General features: G+C 38.8%; 1 protein-coding gene and 1 long non-coding RNA gene across 4 annotated transcripts in view; one reads left to right on the plus strand and one right to left on the minus strand.

Moving 5' to 3' along the window:
* Nucleotides 1–2,221: 2,221 nt before the first annotated feature.
* The window catches only part of CPM (carboxypeptidase M), an 80,974-nt gene continuing 63,829 nt past the window's right edge, over nucleotides 2,222–19,366 (minus strand). For 2 of the 3 annotated variants that reach the window (XM_030323180.1, XM_030323177.1), the window contains exons 7-9: nucleotides 16,652–16,804; nucleotides 6,576–6,724; nucleotides 2,690–4,587 (exon numbers count right to left, since the gene is read on the minus strand). In XM_030323180.1, coding sequence (XP_030179040.1) covers nucleotides 4,345–4,587; nucleotides 6,576–6,724; nucleotides 16,652–16,804 — 545 coding nt within the window. In that variant the 3' untranslated portion in view covers nucleotides 2,690–4,344. Of the gene's footprint in view, nucleotides 4,588–6,575; nucleotides 6,725–16,651; nucleotides 16,805–19,366 lie in introns of all 3 variants that reach the window. The other variant, XM_030323179.2, reaches the window with a different exon arrangement.
* Nucleotides 4,046–18,683, plus strand: LOC115519302. Its single transcript, XR_003970465.1, has 4 exons — nucleotides 4,046–4,131; nucleotides 5,847–5,973; nucleotides 6,435–6,518; nucleotides 14,232–18,683. It is a non-coding gene; the product is annotated as an uncharacterized LOC115519302 (long non-coding RNA).

Raw genomic sequence — 19,366 nt, forward strand, 5'->3', positions numbered from 1 at the left:
AGTTCAGAAGGATGGTACTAGGCTAAATTATTTCAAGAAATGGTTCCCTGGCTATGTTTGGAAAATCCATTTCTTTCCTGCATGATTTCTCATTAATGTGCATTCTTAATTTTGCAGGTTTTTTTTTTTTTTAAATCACAAGGCACATTTTTTCATCTATCATCTTCCCCATGGTAAAAAGTAACTTGGAATATATATAATAGGATGGGTATACATCATATCATATATATAAACCATCCTGGGGTGACTGGGTTTTGAAGAGTTGCAATATTCTTCATAAAAAGGTCATTAAATTTGGTCTTTCCCAGGCTTTGTCTGGTGGTAATCAGTTCTGTCCAGTATGTGGACTTTGTTACACTTGCAGATTTGTTTTTAAGGTAATGTAATGAAAAGAAACAGTATTTTTTGCTTACATGAATATTCTTTATTGAGTCAGAAATACTCAAATTTACTGAACTCAGAGGTAGTCTTGGCTCTACCCAATAAACTTTATTGTGCTAGACAATTTGTGCAAGTCTTTAATTACAGTGCAGGAGGTCACTGAGAAAACATAAAATTAGCTGTGAAACATCTGATAAAAGGCTACGGAGTAGTTCATATGCTAAAGTAGGATAAAATGTTTTGTGAGCAATAGCGTATCTGCTTATTAGTGATATAATGTAAAGTCTCTAATGAAGTTTAACTCTTTCCCTAAACTTGTTAGTTATTGTGAGGGTATGTGTGTGTGTTTTGTTTGTTTTGGCTCTTTTAGGTGGGAGGTGGGTAGAAAATGATTTTTAAAAGTCATGAGGAAGATATAAAGGATTGGTCATAGATAACTATATTGTCCCTACAGAATAAAAACCAAACTTCTCAATTAGCAGCTAGCCCTGTTGCAATGAGACAATATACTGTGCTCATTTTTTCTGGATTCCTTAGGAAAATATATTTCCAGCCCGGTATCAGTTATTTTTACTCTCTAAAGGTAGAGGTAACTTCTTACAACATTTTAAAAAACATTACAAATAAAATTCTATTCTGGAGCAAAACACAACATTGATTTCTTAGACTTTCAGAAATGCTGAGAGGAGGGTTTTAACATTCCTGATACATCCAACAGCTCAAGGCTAAATGTGATAATTAAGCCCCAGAATCAACCTTGACACTTATCTGCAGGGACTTACCATTTCTCTAAAATATTCCCCATTTAGATTCATTCATGTTAACATTTATCATAATTTAAGTAGATACATGAAAGAAACCTTTGTTACCTTCATGAGATTCCTTAAATATTATTAAATGCTCATTCTAGCTAACCAGTGATTGTTTTCAGGTCAATTCTGTTTATACCTGGGGGAAGGGACCTGGTCTTTAGTAAGGTATATTATACTGCCTTCAAAATATTTATGCCACCTACTGTTAATTATCCTTTCCCTGCCTGAGCAAGTAACAAAAAATTGCATCAAAATATGGCATTTTCATACCACTGCTTTTGATAGTCACAGACTCAAGCAGGAGCCTTCATTTTACAGGTAAGGAAACTGTGGGGTGGGTTTGAATTCAGATTCTTGCTTTCTAATTAAAATTTCACTCCCATATTCTGTCTTCTTTTCTCTTTCTCAAAAATCTTCACCATGTTGATTTCTGCATAAAAAGAATTATACCTGAACTCAGAACCTGGGGTTTATAATCAGTCTAAGAGGGTAAAGAGACAGTACGGAAGGTGTCATACAGGGAGATTTGGGGCTCTGGTCTTAGTTGGAATGTCATGGCTGTTTCTCCTCTTGGACATTTAACTTGGTTAGTGGAGAGTGTAGCTGGGATTGAGTCATACTAAACTCTCACTACAAAGTTTACTTTTGAGCACAGCCATTGCTGCAAAATATATACCCCGAATGTACTCTGTGTTGAAGGTTTGGTTTAGATTTGTTTGGAGAGTATTTTACTTGTTTTACTTGTCTTTAAATGATTTTAAGTTTGATTCTGATGAAATTTCTGATTTTAAAAACATTTCCTTAAGAAATTTACACTAAGGCTCATGAACCATATCACATTTTGGTTTATGTCCCTTTGAAAATTGGTATCTTGGAAAAGCTATGACTCCAAAGGTCTGCTTGAAAAATAAGGCTTGATGGTAAATCGAATTTTATGTGCTTTGTAGAAATCCAAAATCATTTTCTGCAATACATACTTTCAAGTATATAATAAATTACTGTTTATTTAAATAAAAATGACCAAGATATTCAAGTTACTACCAGATTTTATAAGTGATAAAAAGACTACAAATTCTGTTTAGATTAACAAGTATGATTGTGTACATGTGAATAAGCTTGGCACAAGAATAGCTCCTATGTGCCCATGTGTCTCCCATTCACTTGTGGTTCTCATGCATTCACCATATACCAAACCCAACCAGTGTAGTTTCATTTTCAGATCCTATAGCACTTCCAATTGAAAGACGAAGGCAACTCACAGTCCATGAGCAATACACAGCACTTAGAAACCTGCTCATGGAGTTGCTATTTTGTGATGTCCGCCCCCCCCTTCTTATATATAATATTTTAAGATGGGTTAACTCTCATGATAGTAGACAACAGTTGCTTCAAAATGAGTACTAATGGTAAAAATTTTGTTTTCTAATTTAAAAAAGGTAGCTTGTGTTAACAGGTAACATGTTTACTATGAACCTTAGGATAAATGCGAAGCGTAGTAAAAACACCATACTTGAATTTATTTGTTGACAAGTATTTGAAAACACTCTTCTGTCAGTGTTACTACTGACCTGGAGATTGCCAAAGCATTGGACCTCATTTGACAAAATGACTCAAAGCCCAACAGTTTCTGAGAGAGACTGGGAGTAGCAGGTTTGTGGAACTCTTCACTCATTCAGTTTCTGCTATGTACTGGGCTCTGAGGATATAAAAATGAATTTTCCCAAACAAATAAACTCTGGCCTCAGAGCTCACATTCTATTAGGGAAAATCATACATGAAAGTACAAGATCATAATACAGTTGTAAATTCAATAATAGAGGTAACACATTAGAGAAGCAAAGAGGAAAGGTCTCCAGATTGACTGGGAAGGGGTTGCTGGGGTGGAATGGAATGGAATGATGGTCAGCAGAGGCTTCCTAGAGGAGTTGATACCTGAACTGAATTTTAAAGGAGTGGGAAAGAAAATGTCGTGGTGGGTCAGAATGGTATTCCAGATATAGTACACAAACAGCACATTAAGTGTATAGGAACTACAAGCAGTTGACTGATGGTTTTTGTTTTGAGTAGATCCTCTTCCTCAGTGCCATGTAGAAGATGGACTTAAAGAGGAGAAGGCTGGGCACAAGAGACTAGCAAAACTGTCACCGTGGTGCCAGTGAGCTATGGTGGCCTAAACTTGACAACGTTACGAGCCATGGAGAGAGGGAAGATCAATCAACATTTGTAATTAACATCAATCTTTAGTGACTGACTGAATATATGGGATGAAGGAGGAGAAGAAACTGTCAAGGATAACGCTCAGGTTTCTAGTTTGGTGGTACCAGTCACTGAGACAAATACAGGAGGAAGAGCAGCTCTAGAGAGAAAAATGTGTGTGATTTCTACATGAATTTGAGGTACCTGTGGGTCATATCCAGGTAGATATGTACAGTGGGAAGTTGGACTGGAGTTTGAAGCTCTGGCAAGAGGCTGGACTTACACATTTGGGGGTCATCAGTGTAACTGATGTGGCATCTGAGCGCAGGAAGGCAGGGACACTTAATTGACCTGTTATTTTGGGGCTCTGTAGACACAACCTTGTCATCCCATCAGGCCCATGTTTTTGTGGGCCACTGAGACATTGTTGCCTATTTTCTCTCCTCAGAACATCTGAGAAATGAAATATTTCCAGTGCTATCATTTCTCCACGTGCTGAGAATTAATTATATTTGGCACTAGTAATTACTATATATCTTCACATCTAGCATTCACCACAGGGTTTTGTATATAGTAAGTAATCAATGAATGTTCATCTTCATTGCTTATATTCATCTGGCTCTCCGTATATAAAATTAGCTCCATTTTTTTCTTGCAGGAACTTCTTTCTTGATTCTCAAGTTTTTCTTACAAATTTCTAAGACAACTTCAAGATTGAGCATAAGTGGATAGTACTTGAAAGGTAGGTATCTTCCATTCATCAAGACTAAATCATTGCTTTTGTTATCACCACACATAGCTTGCTGTGATTTGGAAACAACCATTTGTCTTCTTAGGGAAGGACCATGGAGTTTATTCAGTCAAGGTCCCACAGAGGGAGTTGAGAGTTGCAGTAACCTGGCATGAGTAATCCCTGATTCCAGGTGATGATGGGGAGTGTGTTCCATATTTTGCTTTATTTGACAAATACGTGAAAGACAGTCACTAAAAATAAGAACAGACCAGGCTTTGTTGCCTCTGAGTGGCTTGGCAAATCACTATATAGAGGAATCTTAGAACATGAAGGATTTGATACTGGGATAGAATCCAGTTGCCCTCTGAATGGAAGTAAAATATCCTTTTTAAGAGCACTGAAGTTCTGGGGTTTTTCTGGAATAACCACCTTTGTGAGGTATGGATCATGCCCTGGGACTGTAACCTGAGAGGAAACAAGAAACAATTATTTTCTATATGCTAACTACTTTGGATGTAAATTTAAAAAAAAATTATAAATAAAAATGTTAAATAAAACTAAAAATATATTATCTTAGAAAAATGAAGAATAAAGCCAATGACTTAAAAAAAAAAAAAAAGAATTATCTGAGTGATTTCAGATGTTTTGTGGGGCCAGCACTAAAAACACTAATGTCCACCACTACAAGTGTGCCCTCTATGAAACACATGTAACCATCTGCCAGGCCTCCCCAGCTGGTAACTGCTTCAGTCCTGCTCACTGAATGAATTGTCCAATGCCTATTGATATGGACCACCGTTGCTAATGCTGTTGCCCCAAGAATTATAAAGTGAAATAAAGACAGGTCCTTTATTTGGAGATGTAAGCCAGGAGAAGAAAGCCACAGACTGTATCCCCATCATTTCCATGGAGAGCAAAGGTAAAGAGTTGACAGTTTCCCTTTGTCCCAAGTCTGTACTTAATATCCTGATTGGGTATCGATATTATTCGTAAGTGGAATTCTTTTTTTAATTTATTTCATTTTCCTTGCAGCTGATCTAAGTGTACAAGTTTATTGCTTCCTCAAAAAGCTTTGATTTTACCCAGTTTTTTCCATGAGTTTGAGTCTTAAGCTAGATTTATTTTTTTGGTAGAAGATACCAGAAAAAATAAGACAAATGCTAACCTAACTACAGACCATGTCCACTAAGAAATACTTTTACTATATATGGTAGAGAAGGAAAAGAATGGGGAAAATCATTTATTGGGCACTAATATATACTTCAGTCATTCATTTCAGTTTCCAAAGTCTTGCCTTCCACTCTTATCCCAGAACTAGTAGCTAAAGCCAATAGGTACTACATTAGTCTAACTGGAAATGAACAATTCATAACTTTGTAAGTGTGTGACTTATTTTTGGGATTACATAAAAATAATTTAGCTTCATTACAAGGAGCCCCCTCCCCTTATCATAGAATGGAAATGTCAGTGTAACAGGAATATAAGGGGCCTTTCAAGGCAAAGATTCACAGTGAATTGATGTCTTCCTGGTTCTAGGAGAGATTCTTAACAAGAGGATTAGCAGTTGATGAGCCCCCACTGCTGGGCACTGTGGGGATAACCTACGGAACAGAGAAGCTCTGAATCCTGCAGTTGTATAAATTGAAAAACATGCCTTTCATTATTTCACCTTTATAAAATACAGGGCCAGTTTTTACTACAGAATAGATGACTTTTTTCCCCAGGAGTCACTCTGTACAGAACGACTACCATAGCTGGCATCAGACTCACTAAGCAAAGCAGAAGAATCTTGAGTTTCTTAGAGGAAGTCAAATCAAAGAGGAACGGGCACAACCTGGTCAACTAAATCAGGTACTTCATTTAATTCATTCACAAAAACCTATTTGCGCTCAAACTAGTCCAAGCCTCCTCCTAGGAAGAAATGACTCAAACATCTTAATAGAATTAAACCTGGAACTTTACTTGCATTGATTGGAACTCACCATCATTTGCTTATGAAAGGGCTGCAAAATAGGTCGGTCTGTGGATCAAATTTTATTTATAATGAATTCTAAGGAATCTGTGCCCCAATCCACTTAATAGCAGAAATTATGTTTCATGAAATGGGTGTTAAAATGGTATTCCATGAAGCTTGGAAGTACTTTGGCTACATTGTTTAATTATTGTTATTAATAAGGGTCATTCTGTCTTTTATCATAAAAGGGATCAAAAGAAATAGAATTTGGCTTCTATTAAAAACATTGCCAGTTGGGGAAAAACATGATTTTTTTGGTTTGTTCCTATCACTCTCACCCTCTCCCACTCCCTGCCAGATGCCATGTCTGATGTTGTCCTTTCCTTCTGTCCTGATGTATCTACTTCTGGGACTTTCCAGACTTATTTCAGATTCCTTCTGGGTAAGTATTGCAAGTTCTAAAGTGTTTTAATAACAATAACTAGGGCTGTATACTTACATTTATTATGTAGGACCCAGGCAAGAGAAGGAGATAATACTCTCCAAATTTGTTGGTTCTATAAGGGCAGATATGTTTTCTGTTTTGGACTTCTACAATTACATTGGGTAACGGATTTCCATTCTGATCAAAAACTTGACCCTTTACACCTGCAAGACAAAAAGAGCATTAAATGTTAATACCGTGTTTTATGACATGAAATAAATTCTTGTAGTTACTTAAGAAAAATATGCCCAATATTTATTAAGTTGTTTTGATAATAACAATAAAGTATTTAAGGGAAGGTAAACTGTTTCAAAAAATTGAGATCTAATTGTCATATAACATTATATTAGATTCAGATGTATAACAATGATTTATTTGTGAAATGATCACCATAATATATCTAGTTAACATAATTCAAAATTTTTTCTTGTGATGAGAGCTTTTAAGATTTACTCTCAGCAAATTTCAAATATACAATACAGTATTATTAACTGTATTCATTGTGCTAAACATTAAATCCCCAGGATTTATAACTGGAAGTTATACTTTTTCACCAGCTTCACCCATTTTAGCCGCCCCGTGCTTCTGGCAACTACCAATCTGTTCTCTACAAATCAGTAGGAATTTTTTGTTTGTTGTGTTTAAGATTTTATTTTTAAGCAATCTCTACACCATATATGGGGCTTAAACTCAACCCTGAGATTAAGAGTTGCACACTCCACTGAGCCAGCCAGGTGCCTCTGTTTTTTTTTTAATTCTACATAAAGGTGATCATATGGTATTTGTCTTTCTCTGTCTGACCTTTCACTTAGCACGATGCCCACAAGGTCCATCCGTGTTGTTGCAGATGGCTGGATTTTTTTTTTTTTTTGCATGAAGAAAAAGTGATGTGCATATATACATTTTCTTTATGTATGTGATCATCATTAGACCCTGAAGTTGCTTCCATGTCTTGGCTATTGCAAATAATGCTGCAGTGAATGTGGGGGTGCAGATATCTTCTCAAGTTAGTGTTTGATTATCTTAGGATAAGTACTCAGAACTGCTGGATCATACTGTGTAGCTCTTTATTAATGTGAGGAACCTACATAGTGTTCTCCACAGTGACTGCACCAGTTTACATTCCCAGCAACAGTGCACAAGGGTTCTCTTTTCACATCCTTGTCAATACTTGTTTCTTGTGTTTTATTTTTAGCCATTCTGACAGGTGTGAGTTGGTGTCTCATTGTGGTTTTGATTTGCGTTTCCCTGATGATTAGCAATCTTGAGCACCTTTTAATGTACCTGCTCGTCGTCTTTGGAAAAATACCTCTTCAGATCTTCAGCTTAATTTTTAAGTTGGATTGTTTGGGTTTTTTTGTTTTGTTTTGTATGTTTGTTTTTTGCTGTTGTGTTGTAGGAATCCCTTATATATTTTGGCTATTAACCCCTTACCAGATATATGATTTGGAAATATTTTCTCCCATTCGATAGGTTGCCTTTTCATTTTATTGATGATTTTGCTGTGCAGAGCTTTTTAGCTTGATGTAGTCCCACCTGTCTTATTTTTTCTTTTGTTGCCTTTGCTTTTTGGTATCAAATCCAAAAAAATAATTGCCAAGACTGATGTCAAGGAGCTTACCACCTATGTTTTCTTCTAGGGGCTTTATGATTTCAAGTTGCATATTCAAGTTTTTAATCCATTTTAATTTTTGTGTATGATATAAGACAGTGGTCCAGTTTGCTCAGCACCGTTTATTGAAGAGACTGTCCTTTCCCATGTATACTCTTGGCTCCTTTGACATAAATGAATTGACCATATATGCCTAAACTTATTTCTGGGCTCTCTATTCTGTTCAATTGATGTATGTGTTTGTTTTTATGCCAATATCCTACTGTTTTGTTTACTATAGCTTTGAAGTATAGTTTGAAATCAGGAAGCTTTGTTCTTCTTTCTCAGATGGCTATTCAGGGTCTTTTGTGGATGCATACAAATTTTAGGGTTGTTTGCTCTCTGTGAAAAACACTGTTGGAATTTTGATAGGTATCGCACTGTGTAGATTGGAGTTGTATGGACTATTTAACTATTAATTTTTCTAATTAATGGATTATCTTCATTTATTTGTGCTTTTAATTTCTTTCATCAAAGGTTTATATTTTTCTGTGTACAAGTCTTTCTCACTTCCATGGTGAAATTTATTCCTAGGTGTTTTACTCTTGTCAATAATGCAGTTTTAAATGGGATTGTTTTCTTAATTTCTCCTTCTGATAGTTTGCTATTAGACTAGAGAAATACAACAGATTTTTGTATATTGATTTTGTATCCTGCAACTTTACTGAATTTATTAGTTGTAACAGTTTTTTGATAGAGTCCTTAGGGTTTTCTATATGTAGTATTGTGACTTGCAAATAAGTGAGGGTTTTACCTCTTCCTTTCTGTTTTGCATGCTTTTTATTTTTCTTACCAAACTGCTCTGGACTTCCAGTACTATGTTGAAAAAAAGTGGTGAGGGTAGGTGTCCTTGTCTTGTTCCTGATCTTAGTAGAAAAACTTCTACTGATGATTATGAGGTTAGCTGTAGGCCTTTCATATATGGCTTCTATTATGTTGAGGTACATTCCCCTCTATACCCACTTTGTTGTTAGTTTTTCTAAACGGATGTTAAATTTTGTTAATTTTTTTTTCTTCATCTATTGGGATATTTTTATCTCTCATTTTGTTAATGTGGTATATCATGTTGATTGATTTGTGGATGCTGAGCCACCTTTGCATCCCTGGAATAAATCACTTCATCAAGGTCCTTTGAATGTATTGTTGAAGTTGGTCTGCTAATACTTTGTTGAGGATTTTTGCATCTGTGTTCATCAAGTATATAGGCTTGTAATTTTCTTGTAGTGTTGTTGGTTTTGCTATTGGGGTAATGCTGGCCTTGTAAAATGAATTTGAGAGTTATCTCTTCTGTTTTTTGGAAGAGTTTGAAGAGGACTGGTATTAACTCTTCTTTAAATGTTTGGTAGAATTCACCAGTGAAGCTATCTGGTCTTGAGCTTTTGTTTAAATTAGGAGATTACTGGGGCGCCTGGGTGGCGCAGTCGGTTAAGCGTCCGACTTCAGCCAGGTCACGATCTCGCGGTCCGGGAGTTCGAGCCCCGCGTCGGGCTCTGGGCTGATGGCTCAGAGCCTGGAGCCTGTTTCCGATTCTGTGTCTCCCTCTCTCTCTGCCCCTCCCCCGTTCATGCTCTGTCTCTCTCTGTCCCAAAAAATAAATAAATGTTGAAAAAAAAAATTTAAATTAGGAGATTACTGGCATATTTTTTATTAGTTAGTAGTAAAAGGTCTGTTCAGATTTTCTATTTTTTTTCATGATTCAGTCTTGGTAGGTGTATGTTTCCATGGATTTAACGATCATCTAGGTTCTCTAATTTTTTGATGTACAATTGTTTAGTCTTTTATGATCCTTTGCATTTCTGTGGTATCAGTTGCAACATCCCTTTCATTTCTGAGTTCTTGCTCTCTTTTTCTTGGTGAGTCTAGCTAAAGGTTTATCTTTTCAAAAAAAACAGCTCTTAGTTTTGTTGATCTTTTTATTGTCTTTTTAGTTTTTATTTCAATTATTTCTTCTCTGATCTTTGTTCCTTCCTTCTAATAACTTTGGGCTTAGTTTGTTCTTTTCCCCTAAGTTGAGAACAAACTAAGTTGAGGTGTAAAGTTAGGTTATTTTAGATTTTTTAAAATTTTAATTCCAGTAAACATACAGTGTTATATTAGTTTCAGGTGTAAAATATAATTCAACAATTTTGTGAGATCTCAGTTTCTTAGTGTTGGCATTTATCCCTATGAACTTCTTAGAATAGCTTTTGCTGCATCCCGTAAGTTTTGCTATGTTGTGTTTTTATTTCATTCGTTTCAAGGTTTTGATTTTTCTCTTTGAGCCACTGATTGTTCAGTAGCATGTTGATTCACATCTGAATATTTGTGAATTTTCCAATTTTCTTCTAGTAATTGATTTCTAGTTTTATACCACCATTGTTGGAAAAGATGGTCAATATGATTTCAGTTTGGTAAACTTATTAAGACTCATTTTGTGGCATGACATAAAATTTATCCTGGAGAATGTTCCATGTGCACTTGAAGAAAATGTATATTCTGCTGCTGTTGGATGAAATGCTCTGTGTTTATTAAGTACAGCTGGTCTAACGTGTCGTTTAAGGTCAGTGTCTTCTTAGTAATTTTCTGTCTGATCTATCCATTGGTGAAAATGGAATATTAAATCCCATTACTGTTATTATATTGCTGTCTATTTTCCCCTTTAGGTCTGCTAATATTTGCTTTATATAGTTAAGTACTCCTATATTAGGTCTTCTTATTGGATTGGCTCTTTTAGAATTATATAATGACTTTGTCTCTGATCACAGTCTTTATCTTAGTCTGTTTTTTTTTTTTTTTTGTTAATATAAGTATAGCTATCCCAGCTTTCTTTTGGTTTCCATTTCCATGGAAAAATTTTCATCCCTTCACTTTCAGTCTGTGTGTCCTTTTGTCTTGAAGTGAGTCTTGTGAAGGCAACATACAGATGGGTCTTGTGGTTTTTTTGTTTTTTTTTTCTTTTTCCTCCATCCAGCCACTCTATGTCTTTTGATAGGAGAATTTAGTTCATTTACATTATAGTCATTATTGATAGGTATGTACTTATTGCCATTTTGGTAATTGTTTTCTGGCTGTTTTATAATTCCTTTGTTCTTATTCTCTTCCTTTGTAATTTGTTGGATTTCTAGTGTATGCTTAGATTCCTTCATCTTTTATGTATCTATAGGTTTTTGCTTTGTGGTTACCTTGAGACTTACATAATACAGTCTACTTTAAGTTGATAATAACTTGATAGCATTCTAAACCTTTGCATGTTTACTCCTTCCAGCCCACATTTTACATCTTTTTACCTTGGGATAAACAAATTATTGTAGCTATATATTTGCTTTGTTTTTTAATGCTTACAATAGTTTTATAAGTGATAAACCCACTACCTTTACAACATTAGATTATTTGGAATTTTATTAAATATTTTTTACCAGTGAGGGGGGTGGGGCGGAGGGGTGGTGGAAGAGAGAGAGAATCTTAAGCAGGCTGCATGCCCAGCACAGAGCTGACATGGGACTCAATCCTATGACCCTGGGATCATGATCTGAGCCAAAATTAAGAGTCAGATGCTCACCTGATGGAGCCACCCAGCCACCTCTTCCAGTCTTGGAGGAGTGGTCTTTTGTGGATGAACCTTATAATTCAACTCTGCCCTAGCTCTTGGTTGTTTCTCAAACCTTTGTGTTTGTCTAAGCAGCCTACTTTATTCTTAGTAGATCCCAGTAGTTGAAGTTGTGCCAAAACCTGTCAGTACCTAGACTGAGGCTGATTAGAAGCCAGACCTTCAGGCAGAGGCTCTTAAAGTATCCAAAAAACCTTTCAGGGGGAAGACTGGGGACTGGATGTGTCTCCCTGCTCCCTTTACACTGAGCCCTGGGGTGGTAGCCAGTTAAGAACTATTTGTTTGCCAGTGTCCTGTTGAACCCATGAACACGAACCCCACTGGCTACCAGAGCTACCAAGAGGTACCAGACGCTTGCATAAACTCCTTTTTGGGAGACACTGGTGACCTGGAGGGAGAGAAAGTGCACACATGGTGTCTGCTGGCCTCCATCTTTGGAGAATATTTCAGTAGACCCCTAGATGTGTGTTAAATCTAGGTGTCTGCCCTTCAGGCCAAAGCTTTAAGAGCAGCAAATAGGCCTCTTTCACAAAAAAAAAAACAAAACCCAAAAACTGGGCATCTTTCAATTGGTGGGCTCTGCACAAGGCCCTGGCAGGTAGCCAACTGAATCTGTGTGAATCCTTGAAGTTCGATACAGCCTTGAGGGTCTTGTGGATGCAAGTCCCATGGCTTTCAAAGCGAGGTGTTTTGAGGGATTGTCTCTTTGGTGTAGCTCTTAACAATAGGGTGCCAAATATGGGGTTCAAACCCTTTGCGGCTCAGGGAGAAGCTTGGAGGTGTAAGTTCCTTCCTGATGTGTGCCTGCACCAGGCACGGGGGTGTATGGCAAGATCGTGTCTCAACCTCTCCCACTCGTTGCAATATAGTTTTATTCTCCCTCACCCAATGTGTAGGAATGGCTCAGGTAGTTTTTGGGTTTCTTTCAGAGGAAATTGCCCCATATGTAGCTGTAGATTTGGTGTGTCTGTGGGAGGAGAGGAGTTCAGGATCCTCCTACATTACCATCTTGAACCAAAACTAGGAAAACTTATTTTTGGATGTAACTTAAAATACAGTCAGGCTACCAATTGTATTTATAGGCTAAATCTGTTGTCAAATATTCCATTAATAACACAGATTATCAAAATGAGAGAACACAGATGACAATCTAAGTCCATTCCTTTCCTTTCCAAGTTGTCTACTCAGTCACCAAACTACTATGACATTGCCCTCAGTGGATTCCATTAAATCCTAAACTAAAAAATGCCAGTGTATTTACAAAAGGGGGTGGGGAGGTGCCTGGCTGGCTCAATCAGTGGAACATTTGACTCTTGATCTTGGGATTATGAGTTTGAGCCCCATGTTGGGTGTAGAGATTACTTAAAAAATCTTTTTAAAAAGGCCAGTGTACTTATAATAAGATACTTATCTATGCAAGGGACTTAAGAGTTTTGTCTCCTGGTCAAACTACATGTGAAACAATTATAATCCCAAGATTGCTTGGAATCATGGAACTGATTGAAGGTGTCTTATTACTAACAACAGGAGTGAACATTTAGTGACCAGTTAGTATGTTTCAGGCTCTATGGCAAAGTGCTTAATGTGCATATTCTCTTTGAATCCTCACATCAATAATTATCACAGTTTTACAGATGAGGAAACTAAGGCTTTGGATTATTAACTAAACTTAAACTCGTACAGCCAAGTGGTACGGCATGGCTGTAAATCCACACTAATCCCCAGAGCCCCCACTGAATCCAGGACCACACCCCACCCCTCGAAATTTCAGGAGTACAGTTGACAAAAGGCCATTTATATTTAAAGACTCTTTTCATTTTAGAGGCGCCTTGGTGGTTCGGTTGGGCATCCAACTCCTGGTTTCGGCTCAGGTCGTGATCTCACAGTTCATGAGATGGAACCCCGCATCAGGCTCAGCACTGCTGTGCAGAGCCTGCTTGGGATTGTCTCCCCCACCCTCTCTTTTTTTAAGTTTATGTATTTTGAAAAAGAGACTCTTCTCATTTTAAATGTTACTTTTCACCTTCTAGTTTGCTCACTTAATGACAAATCATCTTAATGACGTAAGACTCCACAATGAAAAAATGACCCTGAACTATCCCCAAACTATCTACTTTGTAATTATTTACTAGAGCAGAAAAATATGAGGCACATACTAGTTTCCTTCAGAAAAGTTTAAAATGAAACGTCTTTGTCTCAAACATTAAACAGACTTCTGGTTGACCCAAGTTGCCTTTTACTTTCTTTCCTAATTCTTGACTCTTCATCTTTCCCCCCAGAGAAGGAATTACTAAATGTTGTATTTCCTTCTAGTATTTCCAGAAGACATCAGCTATGTTAACCTCAATTTTCATGTAATTTGTTCTTTTACCTCTTCTAAAAGTTTCATTTATATTTATTTCTCTGACTTGGTATTTATCCTTTTGGTCTTTAGGTAGTACCCAACCACAAACATCAGTCGTAAGTTAGTAGCCTGATTATGCATTTATTCATTGGGTATCAGTGCCATTATTCTTTGAAGAGATACTTCCATCCTGCCCTTCTTAGGAAGTCTTTTGACACATTAGGTAAGTACAGATATGTCCCGTCATCACAGCTTTGTGTGACAGAAAGAACCCAGTCAAGTCTCAGTGTAAATCCCAGCTCCTAGGACTCTGTTTCATCACCTGTAAAATGGGGGTGATATGTACCACCTTCCAGCCCCTTCTATTGGTGCAGGAGGCCTTTCCTTCCCAGACAAGGTAGGCCGGAGACTTCCAGATGGGTCAAAGTCTCAGAGGCGTCTTAAGCAAGTGATGAAGCTAAGCCAGTGAATGCAAACACAGCTTGACAAATACCAGTACTTTCTTTAAACCACAGTAATACCCCTAAGAAGGTGTTTGCTCCCATCATCCCTAAGCAAAGATATTCTTTGGCTTCCTACTACATACCAAAATTGAGAGAACTTTTCTATCCAGTAACAGTAACCACACTGTCAATATTTTGAAATCGGTTTTCATTATTAAATTAGAAAAAGAAAATGCCTGCCTCTGTCTTAAACCACAAGGGGGCAGGGTTGATGTGCTTTATATATACTTTTAAGTAGATTGTGCATATCTGATTATAGGGACAGGCAGATAAATACTCTTTATAAAACCTAATGTAAATGGACTTGTAAGCCCTCCAAATTAAGAATTACTTAACATGCTATAATTTGCATGTTAAGTGACAGTTTATAAAGCTCCTTCGTTGGCATTATTAGGTCACCATGATATTTCAGAGCCCACCTTAATTCAGTGCTTAGCAAATAATTTTTACTGCTAGACTGAAATTCCAAAAATAGTGCAGTTATATGGAGCATATTCCTTGTCCAGCTTGCAGTCACGCGTTGATGTTGATGGAGGAGAAATTTTACAATAGGCAGAGGAACACATTAAAGGTAGAAATACAGTAGAAAGGCTAAATGTGCCTCGTGATGAAAATCTAGTGGTGAAATACCAGAATAGTAATCAGGAGAAGACCCAAAACAAAGCTTGATGATGTGAAAAAGGAGAAGGACCCAATAATCTAAATAAATGCTAATAATGACTTTTTTAACATCTCATCACAGAGAATCAGCCTACTTCATGAACTGGCTGAGACATTTGACACAGCCCTGTGAATTCACCACTAATCTTTGTGCGCTTGTGTTTTTGGGTGGGGGGGAGTGGGGGGAGGGTGCTGGAGGTTGGGGATAGAGGTATGAAAGGAGGGAGGGGCATCCATTTTAGGGATATGGAACCCAGAGAAGCCCTTAATTGTCCTTGCACTCAGCCCTGTACCCCCTGTGCTTCTGACTCTTCCCTTCCTCAACTGCCTCTGTCTCTTTAGCAGGTGGAAAGCTTTGGCGTGAAGCACGCAGAAAATTCCAGGAATTGTGCAGTTATATAGCAGGCCTATGAGGCAAACCTCTTCAACACAAACACACACCTTCTACTTGGGCTTGATGGGGTAGCATAACTATTGTGCCAATTTCTGATATGTTTCTTCCCCCAAGCCATATGAATGGAGAAAACTAAGCTCTGGCAATGCAGAAGAGCCTTCCACACTCTGCCCAAAGAGACACAGCCTGGTTAAAATACATTTGAACTCCCTGAATCCATCACCATCACAAGCAGTATGATGGCTTTTAAAGCAAGGTCCCTGAACCGGCAGCAGCATCTCCTTGGGAAAGATTAACCAGTCAAGGCACACTAAATCAAACTCTGGGGATGTGTTTTAACAAACCCTCCAGCGAGTCTGCCGTACATGTTCGAGAACAAACACTCTTGCCACATTTAGCCTGTCCGTCTATGACAAAGGCTAGATAGCTGTCAAAAACCAGACCAGACTGGGAAGGTTCCCAGGACCAGATCATTTGGCAGAGTTGCAGGCTGTGAGGGGTTTGAAGCTAATGGTGCCAGGTCACCAGCCCAGGACTAGAAAAAATGCAAAATGGCATGTTCAGGGTTCTCTGGATCTATGATATTGTGTGACAAGTGGCAAGCAAACTTGGCATTTTCTAAACGGGTGATGATGTAACAGAGTCATAACCTGTTTTCCTGGATCTCTTGCCAGATTTCTAGGGCTTCAACATGTAAAATGTGAAGTACTGTGGATTTCATACCCCTACACTGAGTAGCATACCTCATGCTCTCTCTTATATGAGCTGACAAGCACTGTAACTCTCACGTGCTGCAGATATTCATACAGAGAAAATTCTTCATCATTAGTTCTGGTACTAAAAATGAGGCTGTACCGAGAAAACAAACAGGGACTTGCATTTTCTCAACCCAAACATTTTGCCAGATGCCATGTTTTGTGTTAAGAGGAATTAATAAGAAAAATCTTACAAACCTAGGTGCACCTGTTTTATATATTCAATCAATGAGGCTTTGTTTTTATTCCAGAAGAATGGAAGCTTCTCCTCATGAGGATATTTACAGCACGACAGCTCCAATGTAATTTCAAAACACTGGGCCCAGATGTAGTTGTAATCTTGCATTCCACCTAAACACAAGCATATTTAATTTTTTAAGGTCTAAAATTGGAACAGAGTCAAGTATCCTGTACCTTGGGGACAAATGAATCCGTTGCAAAGAAAGTACATTTAAACAGGAAAAGATGAATTTGACATATTAGCATATAAAGTCACGGCCTGCCATTTTATTACCCAGGCATGAACAGGCAATCCTAAATGTTCCCATATGGGTAACTGGATCAGAGCTAAGGTTCAACTGTGCATCAAAATCAACTGAGGGGCAGGGGAAGGGTCAGCCTTTTTTTTCCCCCTGATCATACATTACAAACAGGATTCGTCAATGTACACTTCTTCTGTGAAAATCATTTTAAACGGAGAGTGATACTTCTAAAAAATGTTTTTGCAAACCATTCATAAATACACATGTAAGCTAAGTATACTCATTCGGCGGAATAATAGTGGCTGACATTTAGTGAGTGTTCACTATTACCGGGCACCGTTTGAAGAGTTTGTCGCCCGTATTTTACAGATGGGGAAACAATCACATACGGTAAGTAACGTGCCAGTGAAGGCCGAGCCCAGAGCACAGGCTGTCTTGCGGACCCCGTGCTCTTATGACACCAAACTGCTTCAGGGGATGAAAGAAAGGCTGCTGTGCTAACTCTCGGGAGAGAAGGGACCCAGGCCCCCTTGCGTCCGGGGCTGCCGTCACCTGTGCTCAGTTTCTGGTTCTTACCTCTGAAAACCCAGTTTTCAAAAGGGTATAATCATATTTCCTATCTTCTAAGATGCAAGATTTTCATATTTTAAAATCTCTGAATTGGATGTGTCTTAAGTTTGATGGCTAAAAACCAGCATTGTGGCATGAGTTTGGCCAGAAACATTTGTTTTTTCTTCCTTGGTGGTATGGTGTATTTTCCAACCAGTGGCATCTTGGATTTTGAAATATGGTAACTTTGAAGGAAGGACTTTCGGCCAGATTTCAACTTGTTGTACTTGATATCTGCCTATAAAATACATATTCTCAATTCCATCAGGGTATTTCGGAAGTACTGAATTAGAAAAAAAGCTCATACTAAGAAAATAGTCAAGATACATCAAAATATTATCTAGATTAATATCTACGTAGATCTAGATTCTAGCAGGAGGAATTTCTATGTCCTTTCTGGATCCTTTACTCACCTTCTAAGTTTTGTATTTCTCTCTGAGATCATTTTCACCAAGAAATAGAAAACAGAAAAAAGGATGAGAATAATAAAACAGAAGCCCTTGGCTGGACGGCTCTCGGACAGAAAGAATTTAAATGGCAAAACAGGCGTACAGAGCACGCAGGGGTGAGGATGCTTACGTGTGGAGAGTGTGTGCGCCTGTGGATGAGGCACGCCGGGCCCCGAGGACAAAACCTCCAGGCTGAGCCAGGATGCTGTGTTCTAAGGTCCTCAACGTAGCTGGCTCTGCCTGCGTTTTCCCTCAGGAGACACAGCCGACACACAGCGACACTCGGAAACAATTCCCAACGGCGACACCAGGTTCCTAGCTAACCTCCCGCAAGCACACCTGGATGTGTCCGGAAGGTGACAGATGACGCTCGTGCAGGACCGCTCTGCCACGGGGCGGGAGGGAGCCCTGTCCTCCCTGGGGGAGTGCTGAGCAGGGACTAGGCTTGCGGGGCGGGGCAGGGCGGGCTGTGCTTTGTCCAACAGAGAGTGGGGGTGCGGTGCTGTCTCGCTGGCCCTGCAGCTCCCAGTCGTGGTCTGTGCTAATTCCCATCACCTGGAAAGCTGGCAGAGACACACAAGTACCAGCTTGTGCAAGGCAACCTGACGGTCTGTGTGTCCACAGTGACGACGGGGAAAGTGGCCTATCACCCAAGTACGGCCTACGGCCTGCTAGAGGTAGGTCTCAAACGGGGCCCTCTCCGCTGAGCAACGAGACCCCCTTCCAGCCCCCGGTCTCCCCTGGCTCTTCCGCACTAGGTCCCTCCGTTCTCTCAGGCCCCTGACTGGTGTGAGTTCTCTTACACCCCTCGGCTTCTTCTCCCATTCTTCCTTTTGACAAGAATTACGCCCCCCTCCTGTGACCCCCACAAGGCAATCTCCTCCCCTCTCTCACCTGGCCCTCCTGTTCCAAGGACAGAAAAGTGGAAGCATGCCCTCACTGCCCCCATACCCGGCTGGAAAAGCACTTTTGTTTAGTGTGCAAAATGGCTTTAAGATCAAGATATTTCTGGAGAAACGGGAACCCTCTTGCACTGTTGGTGGGAATGCAAATTGGTGCAGCCACTCTGGAAAACAGTGTGGAGGTTCCTCAGAAAATTAAAAATAGACCTACCCTATGACCCAGCAATAGCACTGCTAGGAATTTACCCAAGGGATGCAGGAGTACTGATGCATAGGGGCACTTGTTACCCCAATGTTTATAGCAGCACTCTCAACGATAGCCAAATTATGGAAAGACCCTAAATGTCCATCAACTGATGAATAAAGAAATTGTGGTTTATATACACAATGGAGTACTACGTGGCAGTGAGAAAGAATGAAATATGGCCCTTTGCAGCAACGTGGATGGAACTGGAGAGTGTGATGCTAAGT

The sequence above is a fragment of the Lynx canadensis genome, chromosome B4 (assembly GCF_007474595.2).
Source record: "Lynx canadensis isolate LIC74 chromosome B4, mLynCan4.pri.v2, whole genome shotgun sequence".
Taxonomy (NCBI): Eukaryota; Metazoa; Chordata; class Mammalia; order Carnivora; family Felidae; genus Lynx; species Lynx canadensis.